The 21,775-nt window shown below is 41.5% G+C and overlaps 1 protein-coding gene across 1 annotated transcript in view; it reads left to right on the forward strand.

Annotated features, from left to right (window-relative positions):
- Window positions 1-21,775, forward strand: part of LOC111976269 (SH3 domain-binding protein 4) — a 69,692-nt gene that overhangs the window by 29,917 nt on the left and 18,000 nt on the right. The window contains exons 2-3 of the mRNA XM_024005057.2: window positions 10,667-10,890; window positions 10,985-13,371. Of these exons, the coding sequence (XP_023860825.1) occupies window positions 10,770-10,890; window positions 10,985-13,371 (2,508 nt within the window). The 5' untranslated portion in view covers window positions 10,667-10,769. The remainder of the gene's footprint in view (window positions 1-10,666; window positions 10,891-10,984; window positions 13,372-21,775) is intronic.

Here is a 21,775-nt window from a genome sequence, read left to right on the forward strand (position 1 = left end):
TTTTCAGAATACAAGCCTGAAACAATTTCTAAAGACTGTTYACATCTAGTGGAAGGCACAGGAACTGCAATTTGAGTCCTAAGTCAATGGATATTGTAATGGCATTGAATAGAAAACTAGAAAACCAACAAAAAAAACGACTTCCTGAATGGATTTTTCTCAGGTTTTCTCCTGCCAAATCAATTCTGTTATACTCACAGACACTATTTTAACAGTTTTGGAAACTTTAGAGTGTTTTCTATCCAAATCTTTATATGCATATCATATCTTCTGGGCCCGAGTAGCAGGCAGTTTAATTTGGGCATGCTTTTCATCCAAAATTCCGAATGCTGCCCCCTACCCTAGAGATGTTAAGAATGATGGAGGCCACTGTGTTCTTGCGGACCTTCAATGCTGCAGACATTTTTTGGTACCCTTCCCCAGATTTGTGCCTTGACACAATACTGTCTCGGAACTCTAAGGACAATTCCTTTGCCTCATGGCTTGGTTTTAGCTCTGATATGCACTGTCAACGGTGGGACCTTATATAGACAGGCATGTGCCTTTCCAAATCATGTCCAATCAATTGAATTTACCACAGTTGGACTCCAATCAAGTTGTAGAAACATCTCAAGGATGATCGATGGAAACAGGATGCACCTGAGCTCAATTTCAAGTCTCATAGCAAAGGGCCTGAATACTTACGTAAATAAGGTATTTCTGTTTTTTATATTTAATGCATTTGCTAACATTTCTAAATACCCATTTTCTCTTTGTCATTATGGGGCATTGTGTGTAGATTGCTGAGGATTTTTTATTAATTTAATACATTTTAGAGTAAGGCTGTAACGTAACAAAATGTGGAAAATGTCAAGGGGTCTGAATATTTTCTGAAGGCACTGTACATATGTATTTGGAAGGGATAATCAATGAGGGGCTATGCATTCTATGGAAAATAATGAACAACGTGGAAGATGTGTTCCACGATCTGCTAGCGGAGTGGAACCCACCTTCCACGGAGTTGCATTATTTTACTGAGAATGCATAGAGACCTGAGTTCATTATCCCTTTAATAACATGGCTAAAATTTAACACATTTTCCGTTAGAAAAGTAGAAATGTGCTCAACATCCACTGAAGTAGCTAGCAAGTTTACTAGATATACAGTAGTTGCCTTTGTAACCAAACAAATAGACTTGCTAGTTTAGCTAACCAAACTATCAGTCCTAGCTTGCTATTATGAAAATTGAATTCAACAATGCCAATAATGTCGACTTTTGCTTTCAAAGCAGCTCAAACATGTAAGAATGAACTAAACTATTGAATGCCGATATACCGTGCGTTATAGGAAAATAATGCACACTCTAGAATGCCCTTCAAGCCAATCAGAAACGAGTATCCAACAAGGCCATGGTATGAATTATTTTGAACAATATATTGAAAATTATTCCTAATCAAAAATGGTTGATTTTCAATATTCATGTATATATTTGACACTGTTGTATTCGAGCTCATGTGACAAATAAAGTTTGATTTGATTTATAGTATTCATATAGAAATGTAAGAAAATTGAAATTGATATCAAAATACTACTCATTACAGAGCAAGCAGCAAAGCTTCATATGACACCAATTTTGTTTGTAGCACCTACAATGCTAGGGCCAAATTGAAATGTTTCTAACTGAACAACTACAAAATGAATATGCATGATTATGGTAGTAATTGAAAGAACACTTAGGAGATTATGGAAAAATGATCAGACCTAAGGTGAGGACACAACAGTTCACCTGACACAAGACTGAATCCAAACATTACAGTGTTGACATTGTGCATTTTACATTTACTGTACTTTTTACTGTACTTTTTTACTGTACTTTTCAATAATGGAATCTGAAAATACTCTAGAAGCATTCAGTAACATAATAACAAAATTCATTTGACATTTTGGAGTAGGTCCAAGATAAGAAGAAAAACATCACAATGGTTTGAGTGAGAGGTCTAAGTGGTGTTTCCAAGTGGCCACACACCTCTTTAAACTGTGCACAGTTCCTAAGTCATTTAAATGACATTTTATTACTCAAGGAAAGACCCGTCAACATTAAGGAACTGAAGCAGCACACTTGTAGTTTTTTATTTGGAACAGAGCCCTGTCTCCCCACCATCACACAATTACTGTTGTTATTTACGCAATCCAAAAACGTTCCATTATAAATCGCAATCTGGGACATTTGAAAGCGTATTCTGTTGTCAACATGTCTATCTATGTTATAAAATACGATCTTACAGTGTCAGGCTTTTAAAAGGCACTTCAGACAAACAGATTGTAATTTTGGTACGCATTGACTGGGGAGTTATGAATGCTTTCAAGCCTGTGGTCCACAGCAAATTTTCTTCACAATACAATACACCTTGGCTCATTCTGTTCAGAACAACCCAGGGTATAACGCATGTCATCCTTCTAACTGTGGATCAAACAAGCGATCATAAACATTGATGCTGTAAATTACATGAGTTTTCAAATGTGGAAATGTAAAGTGCACATTTTGGACTCATGGGTGTGTGGTTTGCTGTATGACATCAAAGCGGTATGTATTATAATCCTCAATGTCTCATCTTTCAGAACTTAATGACTCCTCTCGATTTACAGCATTTCCCTCACTCAGACAACAAAACATTTCCATAATTAGCGGGAGAGATGGTGGCATCTTCTTGTCGTGAGCGGCGCTCAAGTTTTGTAATGGCTGTCAATTAAAACCCATACAGCGCATAGAACTGGAGAACCTGAGCTCTAACCTCATGTATAGCATGTTACTGTACAGCCACTGGGTTCCAATTTAGGCGCTTATCAATTACAAAATCTGCCATTTTCAACCCCTATGTATACCAATGTTTTCCACAAGCACATGGAGTAGCCAGCCAAAGAGAAAAAGTAGCCAGCCAGGATCCCCCGGGCATTAGAATGCCTCTGGGACATTCTAATGCCTTGATTCCTTCAGAAATACACAGCTATATTATTGAATAAAAACATTTGTTGTGGTATTGATTACAATTGAAATGACTGATTATGTATGAATTCAGTGTATTTTAGGGATATTGTCTAGGGATATTGTCCCTTGAGATTMAATTATTTTACTGGATGATATGAATTGCCACAATTATGTTTGTTCTTCAAATTAGGTATTTTATTAAATCAGAAAATTGTTGTAAATAGTCCAAATTAATTTGACAAAATGTTTTAAAGGTTACATTTCAAATCAAACAAATTGTGTGATGGGCACCTTTTCAAATAAAAAAATGGGTCTCTAAAATAAACAGAACAGATGCTCAATTAAGTTCTGGGTCCATACGTGTTAAGAGAAGAGGTCTGTTACATTAGTGAAAGAATTTCAACAAGTGTTTGCAACTCTCTTTTTGAATTGCAGTATATCATTTATTAAAAAAAGACTTGTTTAACAACTGACCCACAGATTTCTTCTTAAAGAATCTTGTAAGAGACTTCCACAGCCTTCACACTTCCTTTTAAGAGGCCTTTTCTCAGCAAACTGCAATTCATGTATGATCGAAGAATGAAGCAGGTGTTAATCATGAGCTTTGCTACACAGAAAGCAGCAGTTGACTACTCCATTGTCAACACTTTGATTAAATCAGTAGACCTGTATCATTATATCAAATTAGGGAGCCAAATTAAGGTTTCTCTTAACAATGCGATTCAGTATGCTACAGACGAGTCACTCACTTTATAGATACAGTTTGGCAAGTTCTAATGGACTTCATAAAAAAAATACAAACTACATCTTTAGTTTACTTCTCCTGATGCGATACCATGTATGATTTATGAAGGATATACAGTGCCTTCAGAAAGTATTCATGCCCCTTATTTTTCTCACCCAGCTACACACAATACCCCATCACGACAATGTGAGAACATGTTTTTAGACATTTTAGAAAATATATTGAAAATCAAATACAGAAAAAAGCATTCACATARAGTTGAAGACGGAAGTTGGCTAGGCTGAAGTCATTAAATCTCGTTTTTCAACCACTCCACAAATGTTTTGTTAACAAACTATAGTTTTGGCAAGTCGGTTAGGACATCTACTTTATGCATGACACAAGTAATTTTTCCAACAATTGCTTACAGACAGATTATTTAACTTATAATTCACTGTATCTCAATTCCAGTGGGTCAGAAGTTAACATACACTAAGTTGACTGTGTCTTTAAACAGCTTGGAAAATTCCAGAAAATTATGTCATGGCTTTAGAAGCTTCTGATAGGATAATTGACATAATTTGAGTCAATTAGAGGTGTAGCTGTGGATGTATTTCAAGGCTTACTTTCAAACTCAGTGCCTCTTTGCTTGACATCATGGGAAAATCAAAAGAAATCAGCCAAAACCTCAGAAAATAAATTGTAGACTTCCACAAGTCTGGTTCATCCTTGGGAGCAAATTTKAAATGCCTGAAGGTACCACGTTCATCTGTACAAACAATAGTACGCAAGTATAAACACCATGGGACCACGCAGCCGTCATATCGCTCAGGAAGGAGACGGCAAAGGACCTTGTGAAGATGCTAGAGGAAACAGGTACAAAAGTATCTATATCCACAGTAAAAATGAGTCCTATATCGACATAACCTGAAAGGCTGCTCAGCAAGGAAGAAGCCACTGCTCCAAAACTGCCATGAAAAAGCCAAACTACATTTTGCAACTGCACATGGGGACAAAGATCGTACTTTTTGGAGAAATGTCCTCTGGTCTGATGAAACAAGAATATAACTGTTTGGCCATAATGACCATTGTTATGTGTGGAGGAAAAAGGGGGAGGCTTGCAAGCCGAAGAACACCATCCCAACCGTGAAGGACAGGGGTGGCAGCATCATGTTTTGGGGGTGCTTTACTGCAGGAGGGACTGGTGCACTTCACAAAATAGATGGCTTCATGAGGGGGGGAAATGATGTGGATATATTGAAGCAACATCTCAAGACATCAGTCAGGAAGTTAAAGCTTGGTCGCAAATGGGTCTTCCAAATGGACAATGACCAAGCATACTTCCAAAGTTGTGGCAAAATGGCTTAAGGACAACAAAGTCAAGTTATTGGAGTGGCCATCACAAAGCCCTGACCTCAATCCTATAGAAAATGTGTGGGCAGAACTGAAAGTGTGTGCGAGCAAGGAGGCCTACAAACCTGACTCAGTTACTCCAACTCTGTCAGGAGGAATGGGCCAAAATTCACCCAACTTATTGTGGGAAGCTTGTGGAAGGCTACCCGAAACGTTTGACCCAAGTTAAACAATTTAGAGGCAATGCTACCAAATACTAATCGAGTGTGTGTAAACTTCTGACCCACTGGGAATATGATGAAAGAAATAAAAGCTGAAATAAATCATTCTCCCTACTATTATTCTGACATTTCACATTCTTAAAATAAAGTGGTGATCCTAACTGACCTAAGACAGGGAATTGTTACTCGGATTAAATGTCAGGAATTGTGAATAACGGAGTTTAAATGTATTTGACTAAGGTGTATGTAAACTTCTGACTTCAACTGTAAGTATTTATACACTGAGTCAATACATGTTAGAATCACCTTTGGCAGGGATTTCTGGACATGTCTCTAAGAGCTTTGCACTTAGATTGTACAATATTTGCCCGTTTTTCTTTTCAACATTTTCAAAATTCGCCCCTACCTATTTTTTTACGTTATCCGTGACCAACATATGTATATCTGTATTCCCAMTCATGTGAAATCCATAGATTAGGGTCTAATGAATTTTTTTCAATTGACTGATTTCCTTATTTGAACTGTAACATATTGAATTTTTATTTTTGATCAGTGTAATTATTTTTAAAATTATGCTTAAGGATACTCATGTCAAATACAGTGGGATCACTGTATATGTCTACAGTCCTTCCTCCAAAGGAGCCTTCTATGTATTACATTTTGTGAAAACTCACCAAAAATCTTGGCCTTTTGTTCTCGTTTTTGAGGAATCACCCTACTGGAATAAATCCCTGACTAGTTATCTTCCCATTATGTGAACCAACGAGGCAGAGATTATGGCTGAGCAGCTAAGCAGAGCAGAAAGGGCTTCTGAGATGTGAAGTGAGACTCTAAATGACATGCCATTGTTAGTGACGTTGGCTTGAAACCTAATTTAGCTTCCTCTCTCAAAACGCTTTGTTAATGTGCTACTTTTGCATCCAGATTTACATATTGGGTATCAACCTCTCTACAAATTTGATTCTGTGTGTTACATTCCAGATGTAACTTTCCGCTATTGTCCTTCTTGATCTGCTGCTGTGAGGTTAAGTAAGTACTGACTGGTCAAGGTCAGGGGATAGGTCAGAAAGATGTAGACCACCCAGGGGTAGTGTCAAAGCAAATGGTCAAAGTAGAGTAGTCCTGCCTGGAGAGGTGGATATACTCCCAAACGGCCCACCTGGCGAAGGAAAGACTCGCTGTGTGAAAAATTGTAAACTCTGAAAAAAGGTGCGATCTAGAACCTTAAGGCTGTCCCCATAGGAGAACCCTTTGAATAACCCTTGTTGATTGCAGGCAGAACCCTTTTGGTTCCAGGTAGAACCCTTTTGGGTTCCATGTAGAACCCTTTCTACAGAGGGAGACAGCCGAAGAACCCTTTTTTTACCCTTTTTTCTAAGTGTATCAGAAACGGTGACATACACTCTGAATTACATACAATTATTTATCCCATATTGGTCTTTCACAGTCAGGACAACCCAAGCTGTACTGTGCAAGTACGCTAATAGTAGCCTTACTATTGAAACAGATAAAGGAGGCAGAAATTCTTGCAGAGGTTTCTGCCAGGTAAGCGCAGGCTATTTTGTAGCTAGTTAACATTTTAATTGCGAAAGTTTTTTGGATGAGGCCTATCATTAGCGTCACTTTATTTTGCCTGTTCCTTAATTGTTTGAAACCTCTTGTTTTACTTCATATTATGAGGGATGTCTTACCTCGCTTCAAAGTAGCCTATAGCCCACCATAGAAACGTGAGGCAATTATTTTATAAAGACGTCCTCATATGCGTTCTCCTGTTCTATTGGTTTTCTTTCATCTTTCTTTCCTTGTCTAGCCGCTGAAGGCATTATCCTAGTCATATTAGCAACCCATGATAGTGGTTGCGTCTTTAGATCTCCCTCTTTCAAAATGTCTAATGGATATATCCTCCTCTGTCCATGAAACCACTGGAATGTGCAAAGAAATAATAGTTTATCAACATTTTAAGCTGAACATTTTGATCTGTTCCGTCAGCCTTATTAATTGATACGGCATATCCCTCCACTACTCTGCTTTGATATCCATTGTGGGGATTTTTATTAATTTAACTATGCAAGTCAGTTAAGAACAAATTCTTATTTACAATGATGGCCTAGGAACAGTGGGGTAACTGCCTTGTTCAGGGGAAGAACAACACATTTCTACCTTGTCAGCTTGGGGATTTGATCTAGCAACCTTTCGGTTATTGGCCCAACGCTCTAACCATTAGGCTACCTGCCGTGGTTAAGAAGTGGGTAAACACAACGCCGACTGAAAAATAAGTGTGCTTACGGCATATACCCTCCACTACACCACTGCATGGACACATACATTTGACAATCAAATTCCCCCATACTCTTTATCAATGGCTTGTGTTGGCAGTCTTAAGGACAGAGGAGTTCATCTTCACCACTTTGTGAAGCAATGTTGCATTCCTCACATCATACCTTTTTTTTCTCTTGCTGGTGCCTGGCGGAGCACCCTTAGAATCACTCATGCTCTAGTAAAAACATTTCAGTGGTGTCATAAGACCTTTCCTCCATGAACACCCCTTCCCCAGAACCTATGAAGTTACTGAATTATAGATGAATTGTAGTTGGTTGTGTATCAAGAAACAGTGCTGTGTTCTACTGACCCACATCTGGTTACAAGAATAGGGCAAAAGAGTTGAGATGGTTTATTGTATTCTGCTGCATTTTGACCTCTTCAGTATGGTTTTTCAAAGAGGTTTTAGAGTTTGGTGTTATTGGTACATCATCTCTTTGTCAGGAGAGCATCTATAATAGTCACAACTGAAAGCCAGTGGTCACCAACCGGTCGACCATTCCTAGTCGAATCACCAAACATTTCAGTGGAAAAGCCAACGATAAAGGCTGTGAAAAAGGCTTGCGCTCCTTTTATTTTATCATTCATGTTGCACTGTTGGCGGTAGGTGCACTTGATTCAGAAGCCTTGCGCACCTGGTAAGCAAAGTATTTTCTATTTTGAACCGTTGAATTTGTCTGAAAAGAGGAACTCAACCTACCAGGCGGACCGGAGGATCTGTGGCTAAATCAAGAGCGTCTACTGCGCTGGCCAATCGGATAGCTCAAATCACAGTGCCTACAGAGCTTCTACGACCCCGGCCACAGCAAAGTTTGACACTAGCCTAAGTAAGATTTAATAACTTTTAAAACCATTACCACAGAGAGAGTGTCTAAGAATACAGCAAAGAGCTGCTGTTTTTATGAGTGAGTTCATGTCAAAATTTTTATTCAGCCTTTTTAAAACCATGACCACAGCAAGACTGTCAAAGAATACAGCAAAGAGCTGCTGTTTTTCTAAGAGAGTTCATGTAAAAACAAATATTCAGCACTGTCAACACTGTTTTTATTCAACACTTTATTTTATTGTTTTATTTATTTATTTGTATTTAACCTTTATTTAAGTAGGCAAGTCAGTTAAGAACAAATTCTTATTTACAATGACGGCCTACCCCGGCCAAACCCTAACCCCAACGACGCTGGGCCATTTGTGCGCAGCCCTATGGGACTCCCAATTCCAAGCTGGATACTCTGGCATCTTTCTAGACCCCTGACTTTTCGACCTGAAGATCACTGACATCCCAGTTGTCTTGAAAGCACCATGACCATCAGATGAAGGTAAACCAGTAACATAAAAAATCTAATTATTTCAATTCATGCTCCGCTGTGCTTTGCAAGTGCTACTCCAACTGATCTATTTTGTTATCAAAGCTCAAGTTTTTAAATATAATATGGTCTGAGAAGAACAATATTGGCAGGCCAGGCATATAGCCAATATGCAGTGATAATATATTAGGCCTACTGCACAAACCTAATTCTTACAGAACTGTTTTTATTAGGTTAATGTTACATCTTTTAAGTCATGTTTAAAAATAATCCTGAGGGGTAGATCTTGACTCAGAAAAGGTTGTTGACCACTGCTCTAAGTCATATTACAGTTCAAATTGTATACTTTGCCACAAGCCTATTTATTTGTCAGAAACCACTGTGTGCTGTTGCCTTCATACTGCACAGGAGAGTAGGCAGMGGTTTTTGGCACTTTACACAAACCACCTCTCCTTGAGTTTGGGAGAGGCAGCAGATGTGACTGTTTTTTTGATGTGTGTTGACATTGGGTCATCAAAAAAATATGCGGAAAGAGAATGGAGACTAGCTGAGATAAGGTCTGGATTTTCCCATAAGACATCAGCGAGTAGCAACACCTGGTCTGTTGTTTTGTTAAAAGCAGTAATAAATATAAGGCTTCGTGTAGGTTGTCTTGACCAAAACATTGTTTTTAGCCAAAAAGTAGGCTATAATAAAAGTTGTTATGTTGTGATTCATGCCTATTTTGTCAGATTATTTTGGGCTGCAGCTCAAAGTGCTGTCTACTCTCCCGTCTGAAGTATCTGAGTCTGTGGGCTAAAATTTTTACTTGAATTCAAATTGAGCTTTTTGGATATACACTTCATTTATCATTCTGTTTCCGTATGGGTCTTTAGCTATCCCCTTTCTTCCTCCAGGTCCTTTTTGATGGCCCTCAGTGCAGAACTATCCTCTCCAAAGGATGATCAAGGATAAAAAAGTTTCACAGGGAAGGGAATGGATATGGAAATGAGCTCTACACACTATTTGTAACATACATATTCTAGAAATTGCTTTCACTGATATCTCCTTGATGGTTCGATTTTTTTTCAAAGTACAGGAGAACTAACTGAGTGGAGTGAAACCCACAAACGCTTCAAAGTTAAAACAACATTTGGAGGACCCAAGGGTTTACTATTTCAAGCATAGCGTAATGAAGGGCCCTGCTAACATCAACAGGATCTATTTCAAAGACGAGAGGAGGCAAAAAAGTTATTAAGCTGTCAGTTGCATTCTGTCAGGGCGACCTGCCTTTGGTATAGTATAACATAATGTAGAATGTCAAGGTTGTAGACCAAAGAGAGATGAGGTTAATACAATTCAGTGTCTATAGGGTTTCACATGAAATTCCAATAATAGTAATGCATACCTTGAAATCTCACGTTGAATGTCCTCTCCACCCACCTCGAGGTAGAGGAATTTGTGTTTTGTGTGTGCAGAAATTACATGGTCAGACCCACCCCCAACCACACACACACAGAGACACTAGGGATTTGTGTTTTTCTTGTAATTGCCACATCCAAAATCCTATCTTCTGGGATGTGGAACTTGTAAATATCTGGGGGATATTTACATTCTGTCACCATTTGGCAATCCATTATTTGTGCCTCTTAATTATATTAGTGAGCAGGTTGCAAGTCTGATATATTGTTCTAATCAGAATGCATCAGGCCCATTTAATGAGATTGTCAAGTGTCGCTAAAAGCTAATTAGATATAAATAAGCCATTAGTTAATCCTGTTTTTTTCTATTTCATCTCCAGAGACTATGAAAGGCTGTTGACGACTAACTCTGCCATTGGCTGAAAGGGAACCCAGGAGAGCAGCCTGAGCACATAGGCTGTGTGTGCAGGGAAAGAACCAACAATGGCCGCCCATCGAATCAGGGCGACCAACAACATTGCACTGCCACGCTGCAAGTCAGAGGGGACACTCATTGATCTCAGTGATGGAGTCTCTGAATCTAACTGCCTCACAGATGTCAAAGGTACGCTAATGAAGTTGATTCATATTTGAGATATTTTGTTGTAGTATAGATTACCTGATAACAGATTGACTTTTTTGGTGTTCTTTTTTTGCAGTGCCTTCTCCCAGTGCCTTAAGACTGGATGCCACTGCCTCCTTTGGCACTGCCAGGGAAGTCATTGCAATTAAGGATTACTGTCCCTCCAGCTTTACCACCCTCAAGTTTTCCAAGGGAGAACATCTCTTTGTGCTGGACACATCGGGTGGAGAGTGGTGGTACGCCCACAACAAAACTGAGATGGGTTACATCCCTGCGGCATACGTCCAATCCATCAACTACCGGGACTCCTCCTTCAGTGACAGCGGTATGATCGACAGCCTAGGAGACTGCTCTGTTGAGGAGGGAGCCAAGGAGCTGGACCTCCTTGAAGATTGGACCGGGGTGATCCTGAAACCCACTGCCCCCCAAAACGGGAACCCCTTTGCCCCCCATCACCAGCCCCTTAGTCGTAGCGCCACCAACCCTTTCCTCAATGGAGCCCTTCAGAGTTCGCTGGATCAGAACAGTAATGAGAACAGTAAGTCAGTGGATCTTCTTCTTTTTGACACAGCACCCTCTGTCCCACCAAACTCCACCAGCAGCACTGTCAACATCAATGGCTTTGGCAGTGGCATCTTTGATCTGAACCACATCAGCCCCAGCCTGGGAGTGGGCCAGACCTTACGCAGGGACAACCCATTCTTCAGGAGCAAGCGATCCTATAGTCTCTCAGAACTTTCCATCCTGCAGGCTCAGAATGACGCCCCAAAGGCATCCTCCAGTTTCTTTGGAGGCCTGAAAGCCCCTGCGCCTGAGCAGTTCCAGAGCCGAGAGGATTTCCGGGAAGCATGGCTCAATCACCGCAAGCAAGCCAGGTCCTGCCATGACCTGGACTCCATGGGCCAGAACCCAGGCTGGGGCCAAACGCAGCCGGTAGAGACCAACATTGTCTGCCGTCTAGACAGTTCTGGAGGAGCTGTCCAGCTTCCAGACACCAGCATCAGCATTCACATCCCTGAGGGCCACGTGGCCCCTGGAGACACCCAGCAGATCTCCATGAAGGCCCTGCTGGACCCGCCTCTGGAACTCAACAACGACCGCTGCACCACTGTGAGCCCAGTTGTGGAGATCAAACTCAGCAACATGGAGACCAAAACCACAGTCACCCTTGAGATGAACGTGTCAGTTGTGGTGAAGAAGGAGAGCAGACAGACGACAGAGGTCATGTGTGTGAGGAGTGACTGCAAGGAGGGCCCCTACACACCAATCCCACAGGCGTACATGTATGGGGACACCGTCCAGGTCTGTCTGGATAACCTTGAGCCCTGTATGTATGTGTCTGTTGTGGCCCAGGCACAGTCAGTTGCTCCAGACACCACAGTTTGGGATAACGTGGTGAAAAAGGTCACCCTGGGCGTCTATGGGCCTAAGCACATTCACCCATCCTTTAAGACTGTGGTGGCTATCTTCGGCCATGACTGTGCCCCAAAGACATTACTGGTGAGTGAGGTGGGGAGGCAGGCCCACTCTGCTCCTCCAGTGGCCCTTCAGCTCTGGGGGAAGCACCAGTTTGTCCTGGCTAGACCACAGGATCTTCGGGTCGGGGTTTACTCCAATATGGCCAACTATGAGGTCAAGGACAGTGAGCAGGCCAGGGTGGTCAGGGGGTTCCAGGTCAAACTAGGAAAGGTTAGCCGGCTTGTCTATGTGATCGCCTCACGCACTGCTGACGATGTCTCAGATTTCACATTGCGGGTCCAGGTCAAGGATGACCAGGACTGTATTCTCGCCCAGTTCTGCGTTCAAACACCAACACCTCCACCCAAGACTGGTCCACGGACGTCTGCGCAGAGGCGCTTCCTGAAGAAGAAGGAAGTAGGGAAAATTGTTTTGTCCCCTCTGGCCATCACTAACAAGTACCCTGTGTTCCATGACCGACGAATCCACAACCTGAAGTTTGGTAAATTTATCAAAACAGTCATCCGTCAGYCCAAGAACCAATACTTACTGGAGTACAAAAAGGGGGATTACGTTGCCCTTCTGAGCGAGGAGAAAATCAAACTGAAGGGACAGTTGTGGACTAAGGAATGGTACATTGGTTACTATCATGGTAGGACAGGACTTGTCCATGCAAAAAATGTTCTGGTGGTGGGGAAAGTGAAGCCCATTTACTTCAGCGGTGCTGAACTTACCACTACACTCTTACTGGAGCAGATACTTAAGCCCAGCAAGTTCCTGACGTACATCTATGCCTCTGTAAGGACTATACTGATGGAGAACGTAGGAAGCTGGAGGGCGTTTGCTGATGCCCTGGGTTACGTCAACCTACCACTGACACATTTCTGCCGTACAGAGCCCGACAGTGAGCCTGAGAGGGTGGCGTCTGTTCTGGAGAAGCTGAAGGAGGACTGCAACAATGCAGAGGGCAAGGAGAGGAAGTCCTTCCAGAAGGAACTGATGACTGTAAGTAATGGCCTAGGGCAGGGTTCCCCAACTGGAGGCCCGCAAACCGAATTTGGCTCATGAGTGGTGTTATTCCCCCCCCTCCACCCCAAAGTTTTCTGAGCAAAAAAATAAATAAATATACAGTACTAGCCAAACGTTTGGACACGTACTCATTCCAGGGTTTTTCTTTAGTTTTACTATTCATGTGGTAACTAAAAAAGTGTTAAACAAAAAAATATATAGTATCCAACCTTTGCCTTGATGAAGCTTTGCACACTCTTGTCATTCTCTCAACCAGCTTCATGAGGTAGTCACCTGGAATGAATTTCAATGAACAGGTTTCCCTTGTTAAAGGTTAATTTGTGGAATTTCTTTCCTTAATGCGTTTGAGCCAATCAGGTGTGTTTTGACATGGTAGGGGTGGTATACAGAAGATAGCCCTATTTGGTAAAATACCAAGTCCATATTATGGCAAGAACAGCTCAAATAAGCAAAGAGACATGACAGTTCATCATTACTTTAAGACATGTAGATCAGTCAATACGGAAAATTTCAAGAACTTTTAAAGTTTCTTCAAGTGCAGTCGCAAAAACCATCAAGCGCTATGATGTAACTGGCTCTCATGAGGACCGCCACAGGAAAGGAAGACCCAGACTTACCTCTGCTGCAGAGGATAAGTTCATTAGAGTTACCAGCCTCAGAAATTGCAGCCCAAATAAATGCGTCACAGAGTTCAAGTAACAAACACATCTCAACATCAACTATTCAGAGGGGACTATGTGAATCAGGCCTTCATGGTCTAATTGCTGCAAATAAATCACTAGTAAAGGACACAAATAAGAAGAATACACTTGTTTGGGCCAAGAAACATTTGCAATGGACATTAGAACGGTGGAAATCTATCCTTTGTCTTTGGTCTGATGAGTCCAAATTTGAGATTTTTGGTTCCAACCGCCATGCCTTTGCGAGACGCATAGTAGGTGAACGGATGATCTCCACATATGTGGTTCCCACCGTGAAGCATTGAGGAGGAGGTGTGGTGGTGTTGGGGGTGCTTTGCTCGTGACACTCTCCGTGATTAAATTTGGAATGTATTTAGAATTCAAGGCACACTTAACCAGCATGCTACCACAACATTCTACAGCGATACACCATCCCATCTGGTTTGAGCTTAGTGGGACTATCATTGGTTTTTCCACAAAACAATGATTCAACACACCTCCAGGCTGTGTAAGAGCTATTTGACCAAGAAGGAGAGTGATGGAGTGCTGCATCAGATGATCTGGCCTCCACAATTACCTGACCTCAACCCAATTCAGGTGGTTTGCGATGAGTTGGACTGCAGAGTGAAGGAAAAGCAGCCAGCAAGTGCTCAGCATGTGTGGGAACTCCTTCAAGACTGTTGGAAAAGCATTCCAGGTGAAGCTAGTTGAGAGAATGCCAAGAATGTGCAAAACTGTCATCAAGGCAAAGGGTGGCTACTTTGAAGAATCTAACATCTTAAATATATTTCAATTTGTTTAACACTTTTGTTGGTTACAACATGATTCCATATGTGTTATTTCATAATTTTCGATGTCTTCACTATTATTCTACAATATAGTACAAATAAAGAAAAATCCCAGAATGAGTAGGTGTTCAAACTTTTGACTGGTACTGTGTGTATGTATGCATGTTTGTATGCATGTATATATATACATACAGTTGATGTCGGAAGTTTACATACACCTTAGTCAAATACATTTAAACTCAGTTTTTCATAATTCCCGACATTTAGTCCTAAGATAAATTCCCTGTCTTACGTCAGTTAGGATCACCACTTTATTTTAAGAATGTGAAATGTCAGAATAATAGTCGAGAGAATTATTTATTTCAACTGTTATTTCTTTCATCACATTCCCAGTGGGTCAGAAGTTTCATACACTCAATTAGTATTTGGTAGCATTGCCTTAAAATTGTTTAACTTGGGTCAAACGTTTCGGGTAGCCTTCCACAAGCTTCCCACAATAAGTTGGGTGAATTTTGTGTCAGGACCCGATGCGAGAAACAGTCACTAATAATGGGCAGAACCCAGAAGATGAGGCAGACACAGCAGTACTAGAGATGGTGGTTTAATAAAAAATAGATATCTTCCAAAATACAAAGAAAATCCACAAAGTGGTAAAAACAGCAAGGGAAAAAACAAACCTCAAAAGACCAATCCAAAAATACACGAGAACAAAACCAGAGAACCTCTGGAAAATCCAACAAGAGAAAAATGATCACAAAGGCTGGGGCTGGGTGCTAACATACAAACACTGAGCAAGGAACTGAGGAACACACAGGGTTTAAATACTAACAAGGGAATGACTTACAGGTGCAAACAATAATTAGGGCAAGAAAAACAAAAGGTACAAAAAAGGTACAAGGGGGACATCTAGTGAACAAAACCTGAACAGTCCTGGCCAAAACCTGACATTTTGGCCCATTCCTCCTGACAGAGCTGGTGTAACTGAGTCAGGTTTGTAGGCCGCCTTGCTCGCACATGCTTTTTCAGTTCTGCCCACAAATTTTCTATGGGATTGAGGTCAGGGCTTTGTGATGGCCACTCCAATACCTTGACTTTGTTGTCCTTAAGCCATTTTGCCACAACTTTGGAAGTATGCTTGGGGTCATTGTCCATTTGGAAGACCCATTTGCAACCAAGCTTTAACTTCCTGACTGATGTCTTGAGATGTTGCTTCAATATATCCACATAATTTTCCCCCCTCATGATGCCATCTATTTTGTGAAGTGCACCAGTCCCTCCTGCAGCAAAGCACCCCCACAACATGATGCTGCCATTCCCGTGCTTCACAGTTGGGATGGTGTTCTTCTGCTTGCAAGCCTCCCCCTTTTTCCTTCACACATAACGATGGCCATTATGGCCAAACAGTTCTATTTTTGTTTCATCAGACGAGTGGACATTTCTCCAAAAAGTACGATCTTTGTCCCCATGTGCAGTTGCAAACCGTAGCCTGGCGTTTTTATGGCAGTTTTGGAGCAATGGCTTCTTCCTTGCTGAGCGGCCTTTCAGGTTATGTCGATATAGGACTCGTTTTACTGTGGATATAGATACTTTTTGTACCCGTTTCCTCCAGCATCTTCACAAGGTCCTTTGCTGTTGTTCTGGGATTGATTTGCACTTTTCACACCAACGTACGATCATCTCTAGGAGACAGAACACGTATCAGAAGCTTCTAAAGCCATGACATCATTTTCTGGAATTTTCCAAGCTGTTTAAAGACACAGTCAACTTAGTGTATGTAAACATCTGACCCACTGGAATTGTGATACAGTGAATTATAAATGAAATAATCTGTCTATAAACAATTATTGGAAAAATTACTTGTGTCATGCACAAAGTAGATGTCCTAACCGACTTGCCAAAACTATAGTTTGTTAACAAGAAATTTGTGGAGTGGTTGATAAACGAGTTTTAATGACTCCAACCTAAGTGAATGTAAACTTCTGACTTCAACTGAATACATATTCACTGTATCACAATTCCACTGGGACATGCGTTTATATACACTAAGTTGACTGTGCCTTTAAACAACTTGGAAAATTCCAGAAAATTATGTCATGGCTTTAGAAGCTTCTGATAGGCGACTTGACATATTTTGAGTCAATTGGAGGTGTACCTGTGGATGTTTTTCAAGGCCTACCTTCAAACTCAGTGCCTCTTTGCTTGACAACATGGGAAAATCAACAGATATCAGCCAAGACCTCCACAAGTCTGGTTCACCCTTGGAAGCAATTTCCAAATGCCTGAAGGTACCACGTTTATCTGTACAAACATAGTACGCAAGTATAAAAACCATGGGAACAGGCAGTCGTCATACCGCTCAGGAAGGAGACGCGTTCTGTCTCCTAGACATGAACGTACTGTGGTGCAAAAAGTGCAAATCAATCCCAGAACAACAGCAAAGGACCTTGTGAAGATGCTGGAGGAAACAGGTACAAAAGCATCTATATCCACAGTAAAACGAGTCCTATATTGACATAACCCGAAAGGCCTCTCAGCAAGGAAGAAGCCACTGCTCCAAAACTGCCATAAGAAAGCCAGACTACGGTTTGCAACTGCACATGGGGACAAAGATCGTACTTTTTGGAGAAATGTCCACTCGTCTGATTAAACAAAAATAAATTTTTGCCATGAATGGCCATTCGTTTGTTTTGGAGAAAGGGGAAGGCTTGCAAGCGAAGAACACAATCCCAACCGTGAAAGCACAGGGGTGGCAGCATCATGTTGTGGGGGTGCTTGCTGCAGAGGGAGGGTGTCACTTCACAAAAATAGATGGCATCACGAGGATGGAAAATGAATGTGGATATATTGAAGCAACATCTCAAGACATCAGTCAGGAAGTTAAAGCTTGGTCGCAAATGGGTCTTCCAAAGTCAAGTTATTGGAGTGGCATACAAAGCCCTGACCTCAATCCTATAGAAAATTTGTGGCAGAACTGAAAGCGTGTGCGAGCAAGGAGGCCTACAAACTGACTCAGTTACACCAGTTCTGTCAGGAGGAATGGGCCAAAATTCACCCAATTTATTGTTGGAAGCTTGTGGAAGGCTTACCCGAAACGTTTGCCCAAGTTTAACAATTTAAAGCAATGCTATCAAACTAATTGAGTCTATGTAAACTTCGACCTACTAGGAATGTGATGAAGAAATAAGCTGAAGTAAATAATTCTCTCTACTATTATTGCAATTTCACATTCTTAAAATAAAGTGGTGATCTAATGACAAAGACAGGAATTTTTACTAAGGATGACATTTACAGGATTATGAAAAAACGAGTTTAAATGTTTTTGGCTATGGTGTATGTAACTTTCGACTTCAACTGTATGTAGATATTCCATTACAATCAGCCGTTTCCAGCTACAATAAGTCATTTACACATTAATAATGTTACGCTGTATCTGATCAATTTGATGTTATTTTAATGGACAAAATGTGCTTTTCTTTAAAAAACAAGGACATTCTAAGTGACCCAAATTTTGAATGGTTAGTGTATATACACTGAACTCCAAAAAAATAAAATATATAAAGGGAACGTAGCTTAACACAGCACAAAGCTGATCTCCCTAGTCCTAAGTCTCATTTACATTCTCAACCTGCAAAATGAATCACAAACTGTCGCATACATGTGAAGGTCAACCAGTCAAGCGACCCTCGGATCATTGTACATTGCCTTTGTCCAATTAAGCATGCCCTGGTGTGATGGAAATATGACCGGAGAGGTGGAAATTGATAGCCAATTAGTAGCAGACCACGCCCAAAAAAGGAGTGTTCTGCAGGGTGACCGACAGACGACTTTCTAGTTTCCAATAGCTCCTGGTGATGATTTTGCTCAACTTTTAATGCTGGCGCATGTGGCGGTGCTCTCATCCTAAGTGGTAAGCATGGAACCTGGAGTTTCTACACCCCAACAACAGTGGCCTCAGGTAGTGCAGATTCCAGTGGATGGCGCATCAACTGCGCCGCTGATGGCAAAAGGTATTGCGCTGTGTGCTTAGTCAGCGTAAGTGTCCGCATGGAGGCGGCTACCCAGGAGACAGCATACATCGGAACGTGGCGCAGGAGGCCGTAGGAGGTTCGACAAACCCAGACAGAACTCAGGACTCGAGGCACCAGTTCGGTAGCAGGCCTTTCTAATCGTACGCGTTTCGTGCCACGGAGGTTGCACTGCAGGGGCCTGCAAAAGATGTCCACGGACACCGCCGAATCAGGAGCAAATTGAATTGCTCCAGCATAGTGGTGCACATAGGTGGTCTGAGATCTCATCTCCGTGCCACTGGCACGTCCCGCCAGAGGGTCCAGAGCGAATCCGCCCTGTTTTTTTTGTTATCCTTGTTGGTGGGCAACCCAGCCCCCAAACACCTGGGGAGGGCTGTGCGGTTGCCCAAAAAGAAAATGCCAACCCACAAGATGCACTGACCCCCCGGCCATAATGGTCCATTGATGGAAGGATGTTGGGCAGCAGAACAGTATCTCCAAGGCGTCTTCCAGATCTTGCACCGTCTGTTCACAGTGCTCATGTGCTCAGTGTGAACCTGCTTTCATCTGTGAAGAGCACAGGGCGCCAGTGGCGAATTGTGCCAATTTAGTGTGTTCTGGAAATGCCAAACGTCCGCACAGTGCTGGGCTGTAGCAAACCCACCTGTGGACGTCGGGCCTTCATACCTCTAATGAGTCGGTTCCGACGTTTGAGCAGACACATGCACATTTGTGGCTGCTGGAGGTCATTTCCAGGGCTCGGCAGTGCACCTCTTGCACAAAGGCGGAGAAGTACGGTCCTGCTGCTGGGTTTTGCCTCTCGGCCTCCTCCACGTCTCCTGATGTACTGGTGTCTCCTGGTAGCGCTCAGCTGCTGCTACGTGACAGACACAGCAACCTTTTTGCCACAGCTCGCATTGATGTCCATCCTGGATGAACTGCACTACCTGAGCCACTTGTGTGGGTTGTAGCTCCGTCTCATGCTACCACTAGAGTGAGAGCACCGCAGCATTCAAAATGACCAAAACATACAGGAAGCATAGGAATGAGGAAGGTGTCTGTGGTCACCACCTGCAGAATCACTCCTTTTTTTGGGGGTGTCTTGCTAATTGCCTATAATTTCCACCTTTTGTCTATTCCATTTGCACAACAGCATGTGAAATTTATTGTCAATCAGTGTTGCTTCCTAAGTGGACAGTTTGATTTCATAGATGTGTGATTGACTTGGAGTTACATTGTGTTGTTTAAGTGTTCCCTTTATTTTTTTGAGCAGTGTATATTATATATAAATACACACACACAACTTTTTTGTATTATTGTTGGACATAAAATACTTTTAAAAACACCAGCAAATCAGCATTAAGGGATTTCAATTTTGGAAATCTGTTCCCAAGTATTCCCACGCATAATAGAGAGACGTGATCATATACGAATGTAAGCAACGTTTTAAATTATTATATTTTAGTTAAATTTTATCTGTTTGGGCTTCAGTCTTAAATGGTTGTCTGTATCTGTCAATTTCTTTTTGCGTGATTAACTTTTTTGTTTGCTTATAACCAGGTTTCCATCCAACCTTTTTATGCGAGTCAAGTATATGTCTGAAAGAAAAATGTCACGACAGGCCTGATGGAAACAACTAATTTGCCGGTAAACTTTCCAAATGTCAACAACACAAAATACTCTCGTCAATGTCGAATATTTTTGTGCCGGTAAAATTAATTATACGAGAAATGGTAGTGGTAACGCTTTTATGCTCAAATATTGATAAAATAACCATCATATCAAAGTAAATTTGGAGTCAAGCAATGATATTGTGTCGTCCTCCCACTACGACTCGGGAAAGCATGCAGTTTATTAGTCTACATATTAAATAAGTTCTGATGAACTTCACAGGGTGATGAAAGTGCATGGTGATTAGGTTGATGAGTCTTTCAAATAAATATTGAGTGTCTTATTCTGATGACATGATGATTGATGCTTGGCTGCCATTTGACATAAAAAAAATCTTGCTCTATTTGTCCACAAATAATCTCATTATGTGTCCGGTGTTTCCCAACTCCAGCCCTCAAGTATCCCCAACAGCTCACATTTTTGTTGTTGCCCTCGACAAGCACACCTGATTCAACTTGTCAACTAATCATCAAGCCGTCAATGAGTTGAATCAGGTGAGTTTGTCTGTGGCTACAACAAAAATGTGTGCTGTTGAGAATACTGGAGGACTGGAGTTGGGAAACGCAGATGTAGGCTTTACCCACACTGTATCTGCAAGTTGTTGGCTAGAGTGCACGTGCCAAGACCAGAGTGGGCACGTTTGCTATATAACACATTTTTGGGGGACAAAACCATCAGTAGAGTTGAAAATGTGATGGAAACCCATTTAACTAGTATTTGTTATTCCGTACATGGGAATTTAACCACAAAAGTAACTTTATGTGCACTTCATCATCACACACAGCCTTTTATCCGCAACAAGGCGGTTTGATAAAAACGCTTCGCTGGTGCGCATATTTATAATATTTGCCTGAAAATCTGTCGCCAATTGGATGGAAACCTAGGTTATGTGTTTAGCACTTTCGTTTCTTTTGTTTGTTCTAGTGTGCATATTTGTGTCTTGTGTTTGCTCTTGTGTGTGCGCTGTGCCTGCATCTGTCTCTATACTTGTGTGTCTAGCTTAGGTCTTTTTGAGGTCAGTCGTGGCTTTGGTTCCTTATCTACTTACAGCTGAGGCTATGGTCCAGTGGGCTAATTCTGTTGAGTGTGCAGTCAATAAGTGCTGCGTGGGCATCAGGGTCTTATGGGGACTAGGGAGTTGTGGAGAGCAGCAGAATATTTTGGCACAGCACAAACCCACACCTCTGTCTCGAATATATTGAGTTAGAGATACTGTATGTGCTGCATTTGTAAA

The sequence above is a fragment of the Salvelinus sp. IW2-2015 genome, linkage group LG2, assembly GCF_002910315.2.
Source record: "Salvelinus sp. IW2-2015 linkage group LG2, ASM291031v2, whole genome shotgun sequence".
Classification (NCBI taxonomy): Eukaryota; Metazoa; Chordata; class Actinopteri; order Salmoniformes; family Salmonidae; genus Salvelinus; species Salvelinus sp. IW2-2015.